General features: G+C 59.7%; 1 protein-coding gene across 1 annotated transcript; it reads right to left on the bottom strand.

Annotated features, from left to right (window-relative positions):
- PRDM12 (PR/SET domain 12) lies at positions 1-13756 on the bottom strand (the record flags this gene model as incomplete). The annotated part of the gene is made up of 5 exons (XM_082403164.1): positions 13129-13756; positions 11172-11362; positions 9561-9716; positions 1785-1896; positions 1-413 (listed from the first exon to the last, which is right to left on the bottom strand). Exons 1-5 carry the CDS (start codon positions 13349-13351, stop codon positions 1-3), a joined length of 1095 nt encoding a protein of 364 aa, XP_082259290.1. The 5' UTR covers positions 13352-13756.
- Between the last annotated feature and the right edge of the window lie 5214 nt (positions 13757-18970).

Raw genomic sequence — 18970 nt, 5'->3', positions numbered from 1 at the left:
TCACAGCACCATGGCCGGCAGGTGGTGCGCGGCGGCGGCAGCAGCGGCGGCGGCGAGCGCGGGCGCGTGCGCGTGCGGCGCGGGCAGCGCGGGCGAGTGGGCCTGCAGAGCGGCGCTGGGCGGCCGGTGGCGCGCGCTTTTCTGGTGGGCGCGCAGGCCGGCCAGCTGCGAGTAGGCGCTCTGGCACACCTGGCACTTGTAGGGGCGCTCGCCCGTGTGCAGGCGCACGTGGTTGCGCAGCGTGGACGACTGGCTGAAGCGGCGGTTGCAGAAGCGGCACACGAAGGGCTTGTCCAGCGTGTGGATGCGCATGTGCGAGCGCAGGTTGCTGCGCGAGTTGAAGCCGCGGTGGCAGATGACGCAGCGCATGCGGCCCGAGGTGCCCGCCGCCGGGTCCGCCGGGTGGAAGTCCTCTGGCCGCGCGGGCGGGGCCCGGGGGGGCAGGCGGGGAGGGGGAGAGAGAGAGCAGCCTCGTTAGAACCCGCGCGGCCGCGGCCCGTTCTCCCCGTACCCGTCCCCCACGTGCGCCCCTCCCAGGGCCCAACCGCCTCCGATCGTCCGGTGGCCACTGCGCAGATTGCTGGCACTGGCAGAGGGGTGGGAGGGGCAGCAAGAGCCCTGGCCTGGGATCAAATAGGAGTGGGACTCCAGACCATGCTGCGAGATCTCAGGGACTTAATGACTTAGCTTCGGGAAACCTCAACCTTCTCATCCGTAAAATGGGAACCTACTACGACCTCACGGGGCTATGCACGACCACACGAGATGATCACAAAAAACTGACGTCTTTGAAGGTTACTCTGTACTGATCACTTTACCTGCCTGAGGCCGGACATGGGGAAGTACCAGGTTTATAGTAACCTTCCATCAGTGGTAGTCACTGTTATAACTCCTCCTCTCCCTCCCAAAACCTTTCATTTATTCATCCCACAAATATTTACTGAATGCCTACTGTGTACCCGTGAACTGCACCTCACTTTTCTCATCCCTGAAATGGAAGTAATAATAGCATCACGCCCAAAAGTTGCAGTAAGGGTCAGAGAAATGTTTTGTGAAACATTAGCTGCAGAGCAAGGGCTGGATAAACAGTAGCTCCTGAGCCTCAGATTCATCCTCTAAAAATAAGGATAACCAAATATCACAAGGGTTTTATGAGGACCCATGTGGGATGACACCTGTAGAAGGTTTAGCGCAATACTTGGTAGGAAATAGGTCTTGAGCAGGTGGTCTCTACCGTGATGATCAGCGCCCCACCCCACCCCGCTGCAACACACACACAGGCACACTCTGCTCTGCCTTCATTCAACAGGTTTATACTGAGCGCCTACTCTGGGCCAGGCTCAGCACCAGGGACAGGGCAGGGAAATGTAGATTGTGAGAACTGGAAGGGAGGATAGAGATCATCTCGCCCAACATCCTTCTTTTACAGGTGGGGAAACTGAGGCACCGAGCCATTTCCCAAGATTGCACAGCAGAACTGCAACTCAATCCAGTCTCCTGCTGCCTGGCCCGTTGCTCCTTCACCCAATCTGCCCCCAGACAGTCTGTCTTGTCCAAAATCAGAACTGTCTTTTATCTATGCCTGGACCATGGCAGCGGCTCCAGGGGCATTGGCCTCCTTGAACCAGTAAGTCCCATGTGCTTGATGCTGCTGGACGTGGAACCAGGGTCCCCAGAGGCCAGGAGCCTCCCTGCCAAACACACACACACACACTCACTCACTCACTCTCTCTCTCGGGCTTCCGTGGCCCCCTTGTCATTGTGGCCTCATGGGGACTACCTACCATGCTTGTTCTTTTTCTGCTCCTCCTCCAGCCCGGGCACACCAGGGATCCCCAGGAAAGTGTTGTGTGAGTTTCCATACCACACCAGCAGCTCCTGGTCTGGAGGGATCATCTGTAGGGAAGGAGGCAAAAGGAGATCAGGAAGGCAGCAGCCCGGGCTGGGGGGGGGGGGGTCCCCTCACAGCCGGGAGGGGCTGTCCTGGTGCCCACCATGGAGATGTGGATACAGTCTCAGCCCCAAGAAAGGCACACTTGGGTCCCTTTCCTCCAAGCTATCCCCGGCAAGCTTCACAGACACGGAAGGCCTTAGGATGCTCTGCCCCTCTGCCCCCCTCTGCCTGGGCTTCTCGCTCTCTCTGTCCTGGCTCTGCTGCTGGGACCAGAGCTGTCTCCTGGCCACACAGGAGCTCCCAAACTGACAGCAATGGAACGGAAACCTTGCCGCAAGCAGAAGTAAAGGAAAAAGGAAAGCTAGAAAACTTTTCATTTCTCTCCAAGGGGAAGCAGAGTCAACCAGCCCTCAGGTCTGTGGGGCTGAGCCAGACGTTCCCAAGGAGTGTGGCCTGAGGGGCACCCTGTGGTTCTCGGTTACACCCTGCCTGATGATGTTCTGGAAATATCTCTTATCCAGAGCAACCACGAGGCAGCGCCACATCACATACCCTTCTCTCCCCATCACAGGGCTCTGCCTGACTCCCTGCACGGGGCTAAAAAAGAAGCATTCAGTTCAGTGAACACCTCCACCTCCGGAAATACTGGGGCACACAGCCTTAAACAAGATCCGTTTGCCATGTCCTAGGTCTATGGCAGAGAACTCCACAAATGGTGACAGGGCTCTGCTGCTCCCAGGGGAGGACCTGCCCCAGGGACATGGTGCCGGCGGTCAGGAGGGAGGGCTTTGCAGTGACAATCCAGGGAGGCAGTGGAAGGCCTGTTCCTGAGGTGGCGCTGACCCCGCCCTCTGGGACAGCCCAGGGGCCCGCCACACCTTTGGTGGAAGCCGGTTATTCCTCAAAGCAAAGAACCTTCAGGCCCCAGCCAGCTAGAGCAAATGAGAGAGGGGAAGGCCCATCGCCTCTGGACCCCAGAGGAGCTAGCTGTGGCACCCACCCTGGGGGTCACTCTCTGATCTGCCCAGAGAAAGGTGGATGCCGCACCCCCGGGCAACGGCTGGATTGTTTTCCTGGTGGGTCTTCTTTTAGTTGAAGTACAAAAGATCACACAGGACTCCATCTAGGGCTGTCTGAAATCACACCAGAATAGGGCCCTTCTCCTTGGCCTTCACGGTCACAGAGAAGGCCCCCTTCCCTTCCCTTTGGTTCTGGCCTGCAGACCCCCGATCTGCTCACCACACCTTCCTTCCTCTGGTCAGAGCCAGGAAGAGCCTCAGAGCAGCACAGCCAGCCCTGCTGGACCCTGAAAGGAGAGGGAAGCAGAGAGAGGAGGGGGTGGGAGAAGTGAAGCTCCAGGGGGCCTAGGCAACATCCATCCTCCTAAGACTCAGGCAGGGGTCACTGTGCCCCTTCCCAACAGACCCTACAGCCCATGGGGTGTCACATCAAGCCTCAGGGACAGTGAGTGATGAGGAGCCGGGCAGAGGGTGCCACACCAGCTCGGACTGACGGGGTTTGAATATGGAAAAACCAAATGCAGTCCCGGAACCCAAGGAAAATTAGGCAGTGCGTCAAAGAAAGCAGGCAGGTCAGAATCTGGCACCACAGCAAGAGTCCTCGAGGCCTCTCTGGTCATTCATAGTCACGGCTGCTGTCCAGGAGGCCAGCGGGGGTCAGAGCTGGAGGCCCTGCTGGAGAAAGGGTGGAGCTGAGAGAGTTTTGTGAACCCCTTAGAAAAGAGGGTGATGGAGCTAAAATACTCAAGATAAATTCACTGTGAAGGAAGCGGCTGAGAGATGGTGCCGGTGGGCCCTCGGTCACTGGGTCCCTGGGTGACCCTAGGCAAGCACTCTGTCTCTCTAAGCTTGTCTCCTCAAGTGAAGGGGGTGGGAAGTATGATCCCTGAGGCTCCCCCAACTCTAAGACTCTGATTATGTCACCTCTGACATTGTCCCAACCCCTGGCTTCAATTCTCACACGACACCAGATGTTTATACATCACGGTTCTTCTAAAGCAACCAACCCCTTGTCCAACTGTCTGTACACGCCCCTTCCTTCAGGAGACGGTACTGCTGAGGTTTCCGGCTCAGTCCCTGGGCTCACACACGTCGGGGTCCACTTGGGCTCCCCCCCTGCCGAGCGTGCCACTTTGGGCAAGGTGCCTTCTGTCACTGGTCCTCAGTTTCCTCAACTGCAAAGCAGGGACGGTTCTGTAGCCTCACGGGGTGCCTGTCCGGGCTCAACGGGGCCACGCACTTAAAGCTGTTTGTACTATTTTCCGAGAGCTCATCAACCGCTCAGAGAAGCTGGCAGTCATCTCCAGGACATGGGGTCCTTCAGTTGTCCCCACGGAGCGTGAGGGGTGGCCCAGGATGACCTGCGGCTTTGCCTTCAGTGACCATCAAGAGCACAGGCTGGGGACTTCCCTGGCGGTCCAGTGGTGAGGCCTCGGCGCTTTCACTGCTGAGGGCCTGGGTTCAATCGCTGGTCGGGGGATTAAGATCCCACAAGCCGCGCAGCGGAAAAAAAAAGAAAAGCAGCACAGGCTGGGCCCACATGCTCCCAGGACACCAGTGCCACTCCGGTGCCACCTTTTCCCTGGCCCATCTGCCCGGGGGGAGCACAGATGTGGGATGAGAGGTTCAGCAAGTCCCCAGTGGGACCTGCATCTCCACCCCCAGACATGCAGTCCGGGAATCAAATATCTAAGTCAACACCAGCCTTTTCATTTGAATTGACTAACAATTGTTATTAAATATAAAACAGATATAACAGCAACAACAATCATGATGGTGAATGAGGAGCCAAGAACAAATTCTGAATATTATTATTTAAAATGGTGGTTGGGAATAATATTTTTAAAATAAGAGCTTTAATATTGACCGTTTCAATATAGGCTGAGTCATGTATTTACTAACACATTTTTCAAATGTACTAAAATTAATTTTACTAGTGCATTTTTAAAATTAAAACAGTGATACAGACACAAAGGAGTATATAAGGAAAAGTAACTCTCTGTCCCACTCAGGGCACCCAGCCACTGTGGCCGGTTTTCTGCGCATCTTTCCTCAGAAGGGTTTGTCGTTTTGAGACCAGTTTTTTTTTTTTAATGCTGATTTAAGGTGCATGAGGAACAGCATGATGGAGCAGAGTGACTTTCATTTTCTACAAGATGCATCTGATTTTTTAAGAATTAATGAGAACATATTACGTTTATACAAAAAAATATTTTTTAAAGAGAGGAAATCTATTAAAAAGAACCTACTAGAATTGACAATGACACACATCCCCAGACAGCAAGAAGCCTCCAGCTGTAAAGCAGCGCTGGGGAAGGCGGCCTCACGCGCACAGAGGCCGGGCCCTGGAGTCTCTCCCTGCCCTTCAGAGCTCTGGGAAACCAGCAGCAGGTCCTGGCCTGGACCTGTGGCATCTGCTTACTCCTGGACACCCCTCATGCAATGACCCCAGAGATGGAGACCAGGAGAGCCGGGGAGACCCACAGCCTCTTCCCTGAGATCTTAGTACCGTTGTCCAGAGGCTGCCAGGGTCCCATCAGCCAATCACCTAAGTGCAAAGAATGGCCACGGTCCCGTGCAGGCCTCCTCAGTAGCCCTGTTTCTTTACGGCCAACACTCTGGCCTGGCCCAGCCAGGGCTTTCCACGGGGGCTCAGAGAAGGAGAATCAGCTGCTCATCTACTTTTCTGGGGATCCGAGACTGGCTCAGGATACACAATAAACAAAGCAATTCCCAAAGAAATGAATCCTGTACCATAAAATCCGCATCATCAAGACACGGGGTGAATATCAGCGCCTGACTCCTTGGTTGACAAATTACATACTCTCCCAACTGGTGCCTATTCACCTTCCCTATTGGCCCAGAAGTTCTGTCCTGACCCATTTCTGAATTTTTATTATCAATTGAAAACGTTTGGGGGTTTTGGTTTGTTTTCCTAATACAAATTCATGTCACAGTATTGAACATGCTCCCAGGAGGGTCTGACGTCCTCCCCGTCCCCCGGTGGTACAGAAGCCCTTGTCTAGAAGGAACTCAGTGTCATCTGGACGAATATCAATTTCCATTGTACCACAGATGTCCCAACACACCAATTAATAGAGTTCCAGCAAATAGATATTGGCCAGGGAGGTCCCACGGCATGGTGACCAAGGGCTCCACCGTGGGGTCACACAGGTCTGGATTCAAATCACAGCTCAACAATCTCCCAAGATCTCCCTGAACCTTAGTTTCAACGTCATTGAAACAGGGATAAAAAAACAAAACAAAAACAAAACAAAAAAAAACAGGGATAGTGATAGCACCAGACTGAGTGGATTCGAGTTTTTCAAAGTTGCTAAGACCCTTAGCATGGTGCTGGCACATGGTAACTGCCCCACAGATGGTAGCATCATTAATTATGCTTATTATTAATAATCAAAGTGCCTAACTGCACCCACCAGTGAGCAAGTTCAGAAGAAAAATGGTGCTTGCCCTCATAGAGCCAAGAAAAAGAGAGATGGGGCTATGAGACTCTAGGGGAAAAAAAACCCAAAACAAACCTCAATTGCCTGAAATGAGAAGAAAAGCAGCTGAAAGAAAAAGCCCACACTTCAGGGCACAGTCATTTGCCAAAAACTCAGGAGGGGAAAAGCCTGGGAATTTTCTTCCCGGTTCCCAAATCCAAAATTTTCATAATTTCTTCCTAAATCGTTTTCTTGTGTTGAGTTTTGGGGTCAAAGTTCTTGCTTCCCTGGGGCAGCTGGTTTCTTTGCCGGTTTTGTTTTCTTGGGAGAAAAGGGTCCGTGTGTCCACTTTCAACCCAGCCCCCATCACCTGGACTTATTCATTCAACATTTAGTGCCCATTTGCTATGTGCTGGGCGCTTTCTAGAAATGTCATTTTAGGCACCTGAGGTTACAGTAAGTTCTGCAGTTGAAGATAGCGAGGGGAGAGCCTGGGATAACATGTTGGTAGATCCAGCCAGATGCAAAACCCCGCCCAGGGATTCTGCACAGACTGGCCGGCCTGGAGACCCATCACCCTCGTCTCCGTTTGGACAGCTGTTAATTTGTATTTGTGGGAAATTTTAGAGCAGCAGTAGTATATTCTGCTTATTGAATGAAGATGTTTCTTCTCAATTTTTTTTGGCAAGTAATGGGTTACTGTTATGAAATATACACAGTGGTTCTGAGTGACGGAAAGATTAAGAAAACAGGTCATGGCACAGACCCTTCTTGGCTCCCTCACACACACGCACAGAACAAACCGCCCACGTATTCCAGAGGCGTCCGGGGAGTGGCCTGGAGCGGCAGAAATTTCTTCTGGCCGAGCCCTGCTGCACGGTGGTCACACACACCTGGACACACGGTTGGTCCGGTAAGCGGCATCTGACATTTTGACACATTGCTTTAAGAAAACTGCCACCACGAAAAATGTACCTAATTTCACTTACTAAAAGTAAAATGGGTGATAGTTTGTGTTTCCTTATTCCTCACTCCAGCACTCGGCTTGCTAACTCTGTAAAAGCATGAATAGCCAAACCGGTGATATCTACTTATCTTGATCATATACGGTAGATTTTTCCCGATCCTCTTTTTTCAACTTAAATTCCTGATCAAATGTAGATGACTTTTTAAAAATCTTATAATCTTAGATTCCTCCATGGAGATACACTTCAGCCACCTTGTCCTCCGACTCTGAATTTCTGTATAAACGTCTATTAATGTTTCCCGACTCTGTTCAGCTCTCAGTCAGTGTGACCTGAACAGCAAGATGAGACTCAGGCCTCCGCAACTGACGCCATGGGGAGTCCTTTTGCCAAAATCATACCATCATCCTTACCCTCTCTCCTATGTGTAAGCACGTGTGTGTGTGAGCGTGCGTGTGTCTGCGTGGAGGGATGGAATGATTGTGTGTCCCCCATCTCATCTGTTTCAGGGTGGCCGGGAAGCAGTGTGCAAATGTGAGGACACGTGTGAGGTTGAGTGGGTAAAGGGGGGTGCTCTCTGCCAGAAGTGAGGTTCAGCCACCCATGAGGCTGATCCTAGGATGTCTAATGGGAGGCCCTTGCTCCCATAGGGTGGCAGCCCAGCCAACAGTCACAAGAAACACCTCTGTCCTCAGCCTGGGCCACCGTCAGTCCTATCCTCGCACTGTCCCACCTCACTTGAACCCCAGTCCAAGAACGGCTCACCTTTCTTTTTTGTTTCTTTTGTGCCGCACAGCTTTCGGGATCTTAGTTCCCCGACCAGGGATTGAACCCAGGCCCCGGCAGTGGAAGCGCCGAGTCCTAACCACTGGACCGCCAGGGAATTCCCAACCTTTCTTTACCCTTCTTGGTTCTCCTCAGGTCCAGCCCTTGGCTGGACCACACCAGGGCCCAGGCAAAGGCCATTCTGTTGTCACTCCTGGAAGATTCCCAGGGGCCTGGTTATTGAGGGACAACTGTCCAGTGCCCCTCGGGGCCTTAGAAAGACATGGGGCTCTGAGTTACAGGAAGAAAACGGACTAAAGGAAAGGAGAGTCATTCTCTGGCCTGGGGCGGGGGGCTCCTTCAGAACACCCCCAAACTCAGCCAAGCCTAGCCGCACCCCAAGGGGCACCGTGCTTGTCCCTCCACAGAGGAGAAGAAGCGTGGGGTCCAGAGGACTATGGGGGGAAGAGCCCCACCACCCGTGCAGAGCACTCGCCACCAACCTGCCACACGGAAGCTGGGCTGCCTGCCCCCTCCTGGGCGGGACGCTGAGCAAATGTCCTGCCAAGAGACAATGAGCAGGGAGGGTCCTAACAGCATGGTCGCCTCGGCTACCACAGCCCGGCTACCACCACTCGGCTTGCTCTGTGCTATCGTCATCTCCCCAAACACTGTGAGCCTGTCTGCCTCTGCCCAAGCGTTTCCCCACTGGGGACACCTCCTTTTCCCATCCCGCCTGAACCTCTCCCTGCCCTGGGCCTGGCCGGCTCCTCTGACAGCCCCTCCCACCCACCATGGGATATGCTGTTTAATCTCTCCCTTTCTCTCTCGTCTGAGAAGCTTCACCCGGCTCAGACATTAGTGTTAGGATCCCTCACAAATGCCCATGAAAGCTCCCGAGTCTGCCAGTCACCAAGGGAGACCCAGCAAACTGGAGGTAATCACAGAATCCTCCCTTGTGGATTAAATACAATAACGCGCATACAGCGTCTAGGAAAAGCCTGACGCCACAAGTGACCAGGATGTGATAGCTGAGATTAGAGTCGCGTGTGGTCCACCCGTCACTGGTGATGGGCAGCGCACAGCCAAAACGCTGCCAACACAACGCCCTCTCTCCCACCCAAATGCTTCCCCTGGGCTGCCTTCTGGTGTCTTTCTCTCTGTATTTCTATGGCTTCTCAACCCCAGCATCCTCTCAGCAGTTATCCGGGGACCCCAGTTGAGGTGCTCATGATATTCATGGTGGCATAAAGTGGAAAGTTCTGTCCTTTCTGATCTACAGCAGAAAGCTTGCCCTGGAGGTCGTGCTCCCAGAGACAATGATGCATGGGCCTCAGTCCTCCAGCCTGGGCAGGGCCAGCTGGGCCAGCATCTACGCCCCTCTCTCCACCTCAGTCCCCGGACGCAGCGGCCCGGCTCCCCCAGCCCCCGCCAGCGGTACCCGCTGCTTCTACACCACAGTACACACACTCACCTCAATGGCTTTGTAGAAGATGCTGGTACCAATCTGGACCACCTCCAGGTTCTGCTCCTGCTCATTACGTGCGCATTTGATGTAGGTCATCCAGCTTCGGTGGTCCTCCTGGCTGGCATCGATGAAGTAGCGCACCGTGCCATCCTCGTTGAACACCTGGGCGCAGGTGAATCGGGGGCCAGGTGAGGCAGGGCTGTGTCATGTGTGCCGCCCGTGGCCAGGGCTAGGCCCCAGGCCGGGCACATCCACACACTCTCTCTCTCCATCCCCAGGAAGTGGACGCAGCTATTATTGTCTTGGTTTTCCAGCCGATGAAAGGGAGGCTCAGAGCAGTACAGTGACTTGCCTGAGGCCAGCTGGCTAGAAGTGGCCAACAGGGAGTCAGTCTCCGGGGCCCCACAGGCTCCTGCTGCCGTGTCCTCCCCATCCCCAGATGAAAAGCATCTCCAAGAGATCACTGGGCACACAAAGTGGCATCCACTCCAGCTAGTTCTCCGGGGATGCAGAGGTGCTCCCCAAAGCAGCGGAAAGCACTGGCCAGGACCTCAGCGGGGGACACAGAAGAGCCTAGAAAGGGGAGGCTGGCTCACTGTGTCACCCTGGCCTGGCCTAGGTCCCTTTTGTGGGAGCTACCAAAAGTACTCAGAAACCAAACTGGACCCCAACTTCCTAACCCAGCAACAAGTGGAGATGGGAACCACGGCCCAGGCCTCCAGAGGTGGGAGCAGGTGAGGCTAGGAGAGGCCTCATGGCCCTCTGCTCTCTTCCTTTGCTCCTGTGACCAGGTGCAGGATTTGCCCCATTCGTCTCCTTAATGGTCTGCCCGGTGGGGGCTATGGTGGGGAGCCGTGGGGGAAGGAGGGGAAATGACATTAGGGAGAGGGTGCCTCAGCCTGGCCTCCTCAAGGTGAGAGCCCCAAGAGGAGGAAGTGCTCTGGGAGGGGCTTTGTCCCAAGGGTGGCCCTCCCTGGCATCTGGCACTGTTGTGGAGGAGGAGGGTCAGAAGACCCTGGATGGAAGGTCAGTTTCCTTCTGTAAAATGGGAATAATAACTCATAGGGCTGCTGCGATAACCTGGTGGAATGCAGGCCCAGGGCTCAGAAAGCCGACTCAGTGCCAGTTAATCGGTGTTCATTTCCAATGTCATTATTCTGCTTGGGTTGAGAAGCCGACTCCCAAGGAGCACGGGCTGCCTTCATCCTTCCTTCCAGCCACCCCTCACCCCAAGGCCAGGGCTGGCTTTGAGGGGCTTTCCTTGCTGCTTCTGGAGCGAGGGAAAGAATGCAGGTGGCTGGGAGGTGGTTCCCAGGCATGGCTTGCCAGCTCTCCGTGGGACCCTGGGCAAAGGGCATGGCCTCTCTGGGTCTCCGTGCCCTCCACTATGAAGCGGACCTAACAACGGACGTGATCCCTAGGGCCGGCCAGAGGAGAGCGCCTTCGCCTCGCGATGTGGGGAGGAACCTCCAGGCATCAGGCGGCATAGGATCCGGCCTCAGGGAGCGTCAAGGCCTGGCCCAAAGCGCCCGCAGCTTCCAGCGAGGGCGGAAGTAGCGGCCGGACGCCAGGGCCCCACCCGCAGCCCGCAGCCAGCGCCCCGCAGCCCGCGCGCACCTCCCACATGAGGTTGTTGTTCTTGCATATGTCCACGTGCTCCGGGGCGATGACGCGGCCGGTGAAGGGGCCCATCTCGGTGCCCGCCTTGATCCACGTCTTGGAGAAGATGCCGAGGCCCTCGCCGGGGATGGAGCTCTGCGCGATGATCACCTCGGCCGGCAGCACCAGGCTGGACAGCTTCTGAACCTCTGTGGCCGCCAGGCATGGGGACTGGGTCAGAGCCTGAGGCAGGGGAGGCCCGGCTCTTCCCCGGGAGTGGAGGCTCAGCGACCCGAGTCTCCTCTGATTGCAACCCGGGGACCCTCCGAAAGCGAGAGGTGCTTTGGGACTCATTTCGAGGAGAGATTTTTGTTTGTTTGCACTTGTTTTTGTTTTTAGTCTCTCCACGAATTCTCAAAGCATCCACAACCTCCCCTGCCCTCCACCCCGGCAAAGTTTAAGAACTACTGAGCCGACCGCAGTGCGTGGCTTTACCAATGGGTAAACTGAGGCCCGCTCCCACGAGGGGGTGACGGCCCAGCCGAGATTCTTTCGCCCTGTCTGGCTCTGGGCCGATCGTGCGTCGCTCGGCGCTCACTGCGCGTCGCGGCACCGAGCACAGGGCACGGTCGGAGGACCCAGGACGCGGTCAGGGCTTCTGACTCCCTTCGCGGTGCTGGGGGGCGGGCCTCGCGCCCGGGGCGGGCTGGCAGCGCCCGGAAACGAAGTCTAGTTTCGAGGCGGCGGAAGCTCAAAAGAAACGCGGGCGACGGCGGGCCGTGTCTCGCGCTCTCTGGGTGACCCCGGGCGCGCCTGGGTCCCTCGCTGCCGCCAGGATCCGGGGTGCCAGGAAGGGCAGTGCCCGGATCGAGGCGAGCCGCGAAGTCGCCTCTCTGGGCGGACAAGAGCCGGGGCGGCTCGCAACCTCCGGGGGTCCCCCCGCCTGGTCGGGCAGCCGGAGTGGGAGCGGCGAGGCGCACAGGGGCGGCCTCCGTGTCTTACAAGGTCCCCCTCTAAGCTACCTGGGAAAATACCCGGCCAGCGGGCCAGCTGAAAGGGGGGGTTAAACGGTGTCCATTGCGGCGCGGCCGGCAATTTGTCACGCTGTTAAAGTGATCGCATTCATTCGGCTCCATTCGAAAGAAATTGCTAATTCTAAATTCATTAGCCCTGGAAGAATGCTGTAGCAGTAAATTGTAGCTCAATGCGGAGGGGACTTGTTTAAAAGGGGCCGAGGAATTCCCCTTACAAAAAGGGGGGATTAGATGGTTGACATAACGTGAATGGAAGTGGAATTAGTCTGCACGGTAAATTAAGAGAGGAACAGAAATCGTAAAGGGGGAAAAGGGGGCGACGCGCAGAGATGCCAGCGCCGGGGAAAGATATTGTTTGCGGGTTGATGAATGAGGAGTAAGAACTTGAGACATCTTAAAGAAAAGAAACTTTTCTTGCTCTCTCTTTCTCTCCGTCGCTCTCTCCGCGGCTTTCTCTCCCGCCCGCCCGCCCTCCGCCCCCTCCCCAGCCCCCGCTGCCTTTTAAAGTTCTTGGTTTAAGTGGGAACTTTCGCGGGTCAAGCCCAAGTTAACTAAATGAATTTAAAACCCCTTCTTTTTGAGTCAACTGCTATTACACGCCTAGTAAGGCTTTAAATGCCGGGAACCCGCCGGCTCTAAGGGGTGAGGGGCGGATGGGGAAGCGCGGGGGCGGCGCGCCCGGCAGCCTGGACGCCGAGATCTCTTCACCGAGCCGCGCGGGGTGGAGGTGCCCCACCCCCCGGCCCCTCCCCGCCCGGGCTTGGCCGCTCGCTCCCTGGTTCGGCTCGTGGGAAACTGAGTCACACGCAGCATCTGGAACGCCCAGATTGGCGCGAGCTGCTGCGACGCCCCGTGTCCCCGCCGCGTCCTGCGCGTGTGGGCCCGGGAATCAGGGGCCGCGGGGAGGAGGGGATGCGATCGGCCTCGACGGCGCGACTCACCGCCCGAGAAGGACTGCGCCAGGACCTCGGCGGTGAAGGCTGTCTTGGGGCTGGCGTGGTGGCTCTTGTCTTCGAAGAGCTGCTCGCCCAGCACGTTGCGCCAGCGGCCGTACAGGAAGCTGTGCAGGATGTCGGAGGTGATGACCTCTGCCAGCGCCAGCCCCGGCGCCTTCAGCCCTGTCTTGAGCACCAGGGCCTCAGCCGGGAGCACGGAGCCCATCATGGGCGGCCCGGGGCTCGCCGGCGCCGGGGACGGACGGACGGCCGGGCCGAGGCGGGGATGTGGTGGGCGAGTGGGGAGCACAGGGGCGAGAGAAGAGGGCTGTGATGGAGGAGGAGAAGGAAGAGGAGTAGGGGGAGGACGAGGAGGGTGAGGATAGGACGCTGGAGGGAGCGGGAGGCGAGGGGGGCGCTGGGAGGAAAGTGAACGAGGGGGAGCGAGGCAGAAATGAAGAGAGAGATGGAGAAATCTGCGGAGATGGCAGAGGCGGCGCGGAGGGCTGGAGAGCCAGGGGTGGAGGCGGAGGCGGGTGCGGGGAGGGGGGCGGTGCGGGGTGGGTGGGAGGCGGGTGGCTTCAGAGAAACGGCGGCGAGGGGCTCTCGGCCGCGCGCTCGCCTCTCGCACACCCGGCCCGGACGGTCTTCCCCTTGGCAAAATCTCAGCGCCTTTATAGGAGCCGCAGTGACCCTCCTAATTGGTTATTAATGACCCCCTGACGTCGGAGGACAGACTTGTTGTACCCGGCCCGGCTCGAGGAGCCTTCGCGGCGAGAGCTCAAGGGGCGGGGGCGCTCGGGCCGCTCGGAACGTTCCCCCTGCGTCCTCCCGCCCCTCCCCAGCCCTTCCACCCCCCTCCTCTTCTTCCTCCTCCTCTCCCCGTGGGAAGTGCCGGGCAGGGAGGGAGGCTCAGCCCAGGGCGAGGAGAGGAGGGGACAGAGTAGGGCAGGGGGCGCGGCGAGGATCGCTCGGACTCCAGGGACCAGACTAGGCCGGAGGGGACGCCTGGCCTCGGGCCCCGCGCTCAGCCACTATCCTAGTCCGGGTCTGCGCTCAGCACCCCTGCCCGGCCGGGCCGGCATTCACCTCCCCTACGCTTCCTGGCCCGCCCGGCCCGCCGGGTCCCGCGCTCTCCCGGGCTCCACGCCCCAGACTGCGGTAGTCGCCCTGGAGCCAGCAGGCCCGGCGCAGGCCGCGCTGAACTCCTGCGCAGACGGCGCTGCGGAGGCCTGCTCTTCGCTTCACACGGGCCGCTGCAGCCGCCCCGCTCGCTGCCCGCGGCCGGCTGTCAAACTCCTCCCTGGGCGGACAGGGCTGCGGGGCGGGGCTGCCGTCGGGGCTCAGCCCGGCCTGAGACGGCTTCGTAGGCGACCGTTCCCCGGTCCTAGGGGGGCTAGGTCGGGGTCGGGAAGGGCAGACCGAAATCCGAGATAGCCGCGGGTCGCTTGGAAAAGGCTTTCCTTACGGAGGCAGGGGGACCGAAAGGGGTCTCCGGACCGTCGTGAATGGGAGCAGCGGCTGTGCCCTGGAGCAAACGCCCTCCGAATCTGCAGGCAGCCCCGGGCCAGGCCGCTGTGCGCCCTCGGCTTAAGGCTCGACCCTCCAGGCTCCTTTGCTCAGCTGCGACCTAGGGAGGCCCGCTGCGTCCTGCACTCCTTCCTTCTTGCCTCCTAGCTCTCATCCTTTCTCTTCTGGCCTCCCTCTTCCTCTCTCGCTTCTTCCCTGCTCGCTTCCGCACCCCACCCCACCTCAACCTCGTCCCACCGGTAGACTTTCTTCGCGGAGGTTCCGAGGTACCCAGAGCGCCAGCGCGGTCTTTCGCCGGAGATAGGGAGCTGCTGAGCGCGGAGCCAAAGCGGGAAAGGTCACCGCTTCCTGCGGGCTTTGCCGCCTCCCAGGGTTCGCCTCATCCCCACTTCAGCCCCAGACAAGGGATGGGGGGCACAGGGACATCTCCATCTGCTGAACTCCTCAGCCCTCCCCCACCCCCCACCTCCCCGCAACGTCAGATTCCGATAATGGAGCTGGGTTTTCTGGACGTTCAGGGCAGTGCGTTGGGCTCACGGTTAGCTGGAGGAATCGGACGCCCCAGGCCTTGTCCTCAGAGAGGGGACTTGGGTGGAGGGGCAGGGGGCCTGGCCTTCCTACAAGGAGTACCGTCCTCAGGCGCCTTGGCAAAGTGCTCCCTCCATCACAGGGTCCTGCCTTTGCTAAGCCAGCCTCACACCTGGCGGCCGCAGACACCCGGCCTCTGCATACCCCGTTCCAGCCAGTGGTCTCCAGGCATCCCGGGGTCCGCATCGGGGCCTAGAGTAAGGAAGGCAGCAACCACTGGCCTTCAGACCCCGAGCCCGGGTCACCTCGAGTCTGATGCCCGGGAGAAGCCACACTGGGCAGCAGGGGCGACCGTCGTGCCCGGCGCCAGCAGAGGGCAGAGCTGTGGAGGAGCGAGGGCAGCCCGCGGGTTAGGGTCCCGGAACCTCAACTTTCTTCCAGACATCGCCGGAGAGTCACACTGGCTCTGGCTTGGGCCCAGAGTTCGTGTCTGAGGAGGGCGGATGGAGTCCGGGCATGGGAGCCTCACCCGCGCCTGGGCCTCGGCTTCCACAAAGACTTGGTGGACAGGAAGAGAGTCACCAGGAGCCGCAACCAACCTCAGCGCCTCCGGGAGACCAAGGAGGGATGAGGACTGCTGTGCGTCCTTGGGTCGGCCCTTCCCCTCTCTGAGCCTCAGTGTCCTGATGTGTGCAATGGTTTGGGTTGGACTTTGTGAACTGAGGTTTCTTCCCGCCTGGTCTCTCTGGGTCAGGTCACTTTCCTCTGAAAGCCCCGAGGATTCCCAGCCCACACCCCACTGAGAAAAAGTCCTCAGCTCTGTGCGGTCCCTCCGTCCTGGGGGTGCAGCATGTGGGTCCTGGACGCTAGCTCGGGGTCAGAAGATGAGAGGATCGAGGGTCCGGAGTGCGGCCAGGGAGCCCTCTTCTTTGCCCTGGACCCGCAAACCCCGGGAGAGGTGCTGGGGGCCGGGCGGAAGCGGAGCCGGCCCCGAGCGTCTCCTCTGCGTCCTCAAGTTGTGTGCTTCTGTTCTAGCCGCAGACCCACCCGACCGCGCCCCAGGGAAAAGGGGACCTGTAGGGAGCGCCCCAGTCTCAGGGCCCATTGGAATTGGGGAGCAAGGCCCCCCGCGCTGGCATCTCCCCTCGCTGAGATCGCGAGGGAAAACACTGCACGTTCTGGGGTTTCTCCGCGGATGAACCGTGTAGTTTTGCGCGGGGCCCGGGCGCGGAGTGTGCCCGCGCCAAGCCCCCTCCCTTAGCCCCGGCAGCCAGAACTCGCAGGCACCGCCCCCCTCGCGGCCGCGGGCCGCCGCTCCGAGCTCTCTTCAATATTCATGGACGTTAATAGAGAGGCCCCCAGTATATCGGTCCATTGTGGGCGGCTCGTAGGGCTTGAATAGGCCCCGGCCCCCTTTCTTCGGCGCGGCTTCCCGAGGGGCCAGGCCAGGAGTGAATGGCCCCGCTTCCCGCCCCGCGCCCCCTCCCGCTGGCGGGAAGAACATCTTTATCCCCGTCGCCGCCGCCGCCGCCGCCCAGGCCCCCATTCACGCGGCCCGGGCTCCGGGCGGAACGAATCAATCGGCCGCGGCTCTTCGGAGGTCAGCCTCATAGCCCTGGCACCCCCGTCTCTTCGCGCCCACGGGAGTGGAGAGAGGGAGGCGGCGGCGGGCCGACAGACCCACGGGCTGAGGGGCACTGGGTGGGTGGGGAGGTGGCAAGGGCACGGGGACATCGGGACGGGTGGCCGGGCCTGGGCAGGTGAAGAGGGACTCAGTGTCCCGCGGCCGCTGGAAGCCGGCTGACCTCTACTTGTTGCCCTGCGCAGGGCGGATCGCGGAGAGAACCGGGGCCGCTGCCCAAGCCCGGAGACCTGTCCTACCTCCCCTCCAGGCACCCACACTAGCCCCATCGAGTCCGGCGGCCGCACCCGCAAGGCCCAGGGCACGGGGTGGGGGGCAGCCTAGGGCTCCCCAGGCCACGCTTCTCGGCCCGCAGGGCACTTTGGTTCTCGCCTGTGCGCCCAGGTCCGGACAGCGCTCTTCCAGGGGCGTTCGGAGGGGAGGCCGGGCTCCTGGCTTCCGCGCCCTCGCTCGGCGTCCCGGCCCGGGTGGAGGGGGCGCTCGTCGGTCAGGCGGGGCCAAGGCTCACGGGTCCCCGCCCCTCCCGCCCCGCCGGCCCTAGGAGGCGCAGAAAGGAGCCCATTGTCCGCCGGGAAATACATTTTTGGGGGCCGAGTGAAAGCCCGTCTTTCTTTTGAACTTTAGAAGAAAGTCTTCTGCCTCGCCCCTCGGAGGGAAAGATTTGTTCCCACCTCCCGGGGGCCCCGCGCGCCTCCTCCTCCCGAAACATCTGCCAGGGGAAAATCCACCCTGGAGGGCAGATCGCGCTCGCTCTAAGCCCCTCGAACTCATTAAAAAGTTATTAGCGGCGGGGGCAGGTCCCGCGCAGGTATCGATCGGCCAGAATGAGCCAGAGGAAGAAAAGGCGAAGAATGTGGACGAGTGACGCCCCGACCCCCTGCCCCGGTCCCCCGGCCTCCGGCGCTTCAGCCCCAAGGCGGGAGTGGGGCCCCTGCGCCGTCCGCGCGTCTCGCGGTCCGTGTGTCCGGCTGCCTCCGGCGGCTACTCGCCCCCTCCCCTGCCCGGCGCCCCCGCCCCTCCTCCCGCACGCGAGTTCCCGTCTCCTCCGCCTGCTCGCCGCCGCCGTCGCGCGTCCCCCATCCACTTCTCTCCTCCTCTCCCTCCTTCCTCTGCGCCCTCTCCTTTTTCGCCTGCGCTCCGGCTCCCGCTCCGGCTTTCTCACACCCTCTGGGCTTCCTCCTCCAATTTCTCTGTCTTGCTGAGTCTCAAAATCTGGTCCCCACGCCCGCGTGGCCTAGGGAAACTCCTTTCCCGCGTGGGACCCGTGTGCCCCCTCCCGCGTTCCCGCGGGACGATTCGGGGCTCCGGGGGCGCCCCGGCTCGCGCGTACAAAGGAGCGACCGCTGCCGAGGTGGGATGGGAGGCGCGGGCCGCAGAGACGGTTTCAGTCGACGTGACTCGGGCCGGCCAGCGCGGGGCCGCCGGGTGGAGTGGCGGCCGCAGCGCCGTGAAGGGGGACAGCGCCCCTTCCTCAATCTAATTAACCTCCTCGGCCGCAGAGAGACAAAGGCGCGCCTCCGGGCGCCCACGTCGAGCGCGTTGGCGCGGAGCCGGCGCCCCTGCCGGCAGGTGACTGGCACGCGAGCCCCTCTGGGCGCTGAGGCCCGGCCCCGGTGCCCCCTCTCCTGCGCCCCCGGGAACCTTCTCCAGCGTCTCCCAAGCCCGGACCCCCAGGCCCGCCTTTGCCACCGCTAGAGTCCTGGCCGATCAAGGCGGCGGGACGGAGGGGTGAGGCACTTGGGGAGGCTGGACCTCCAGGGGACGCGGCACGGCGGGAGAGGAAGCACAGGCTTCCGGAGGCCTAGTGGGGCCGAGATGGAGGGAGACTGAGGCAAAGAGACGCCGAGATGGAAGGATCCAGATAAAAAGCAGTCTGAGACGTGGAGACACAAGGACACAGAGAAATGAAGGGAGCGGAGGCAGGGATTCCAAAGGAGCCCGAGGCTTGGGGAGACTTCTTTGAGAGTTAGAGAGACGGCAGAGAGGCAGGAATGGGGAGGAACGGGGGTGCCTCAGACACAGAGATTGGGGTAGGGGGTGGGAGTGGGGGAGGGGTCGACGAAAGCAGGCAGGAAAGATGAAGAGGGGGGATCAGGTCGGGTAGGTGGGAGACGGGCGGGCCCCTTCCCTGCCCGTCTTCCTCCAGGC

This window comes from Balaenoptera borealis, assembly GCF_965194805.1.
Source record: "Balaenoptera borealis genome assembly, chromosome: 8".
In the NCBI taxonomy this organism is placed as follows: Eukaryota; Metazoa; Chordata; class Mammalia; order Artiodactyla; family Balaenopteridae; genus Balaenoptera; species Balaenoptera borealis.
Note: the sequence above shows the minus strand (reverse complement) of the source record. Positions and strands in the feature narration are given on the sequence as shown.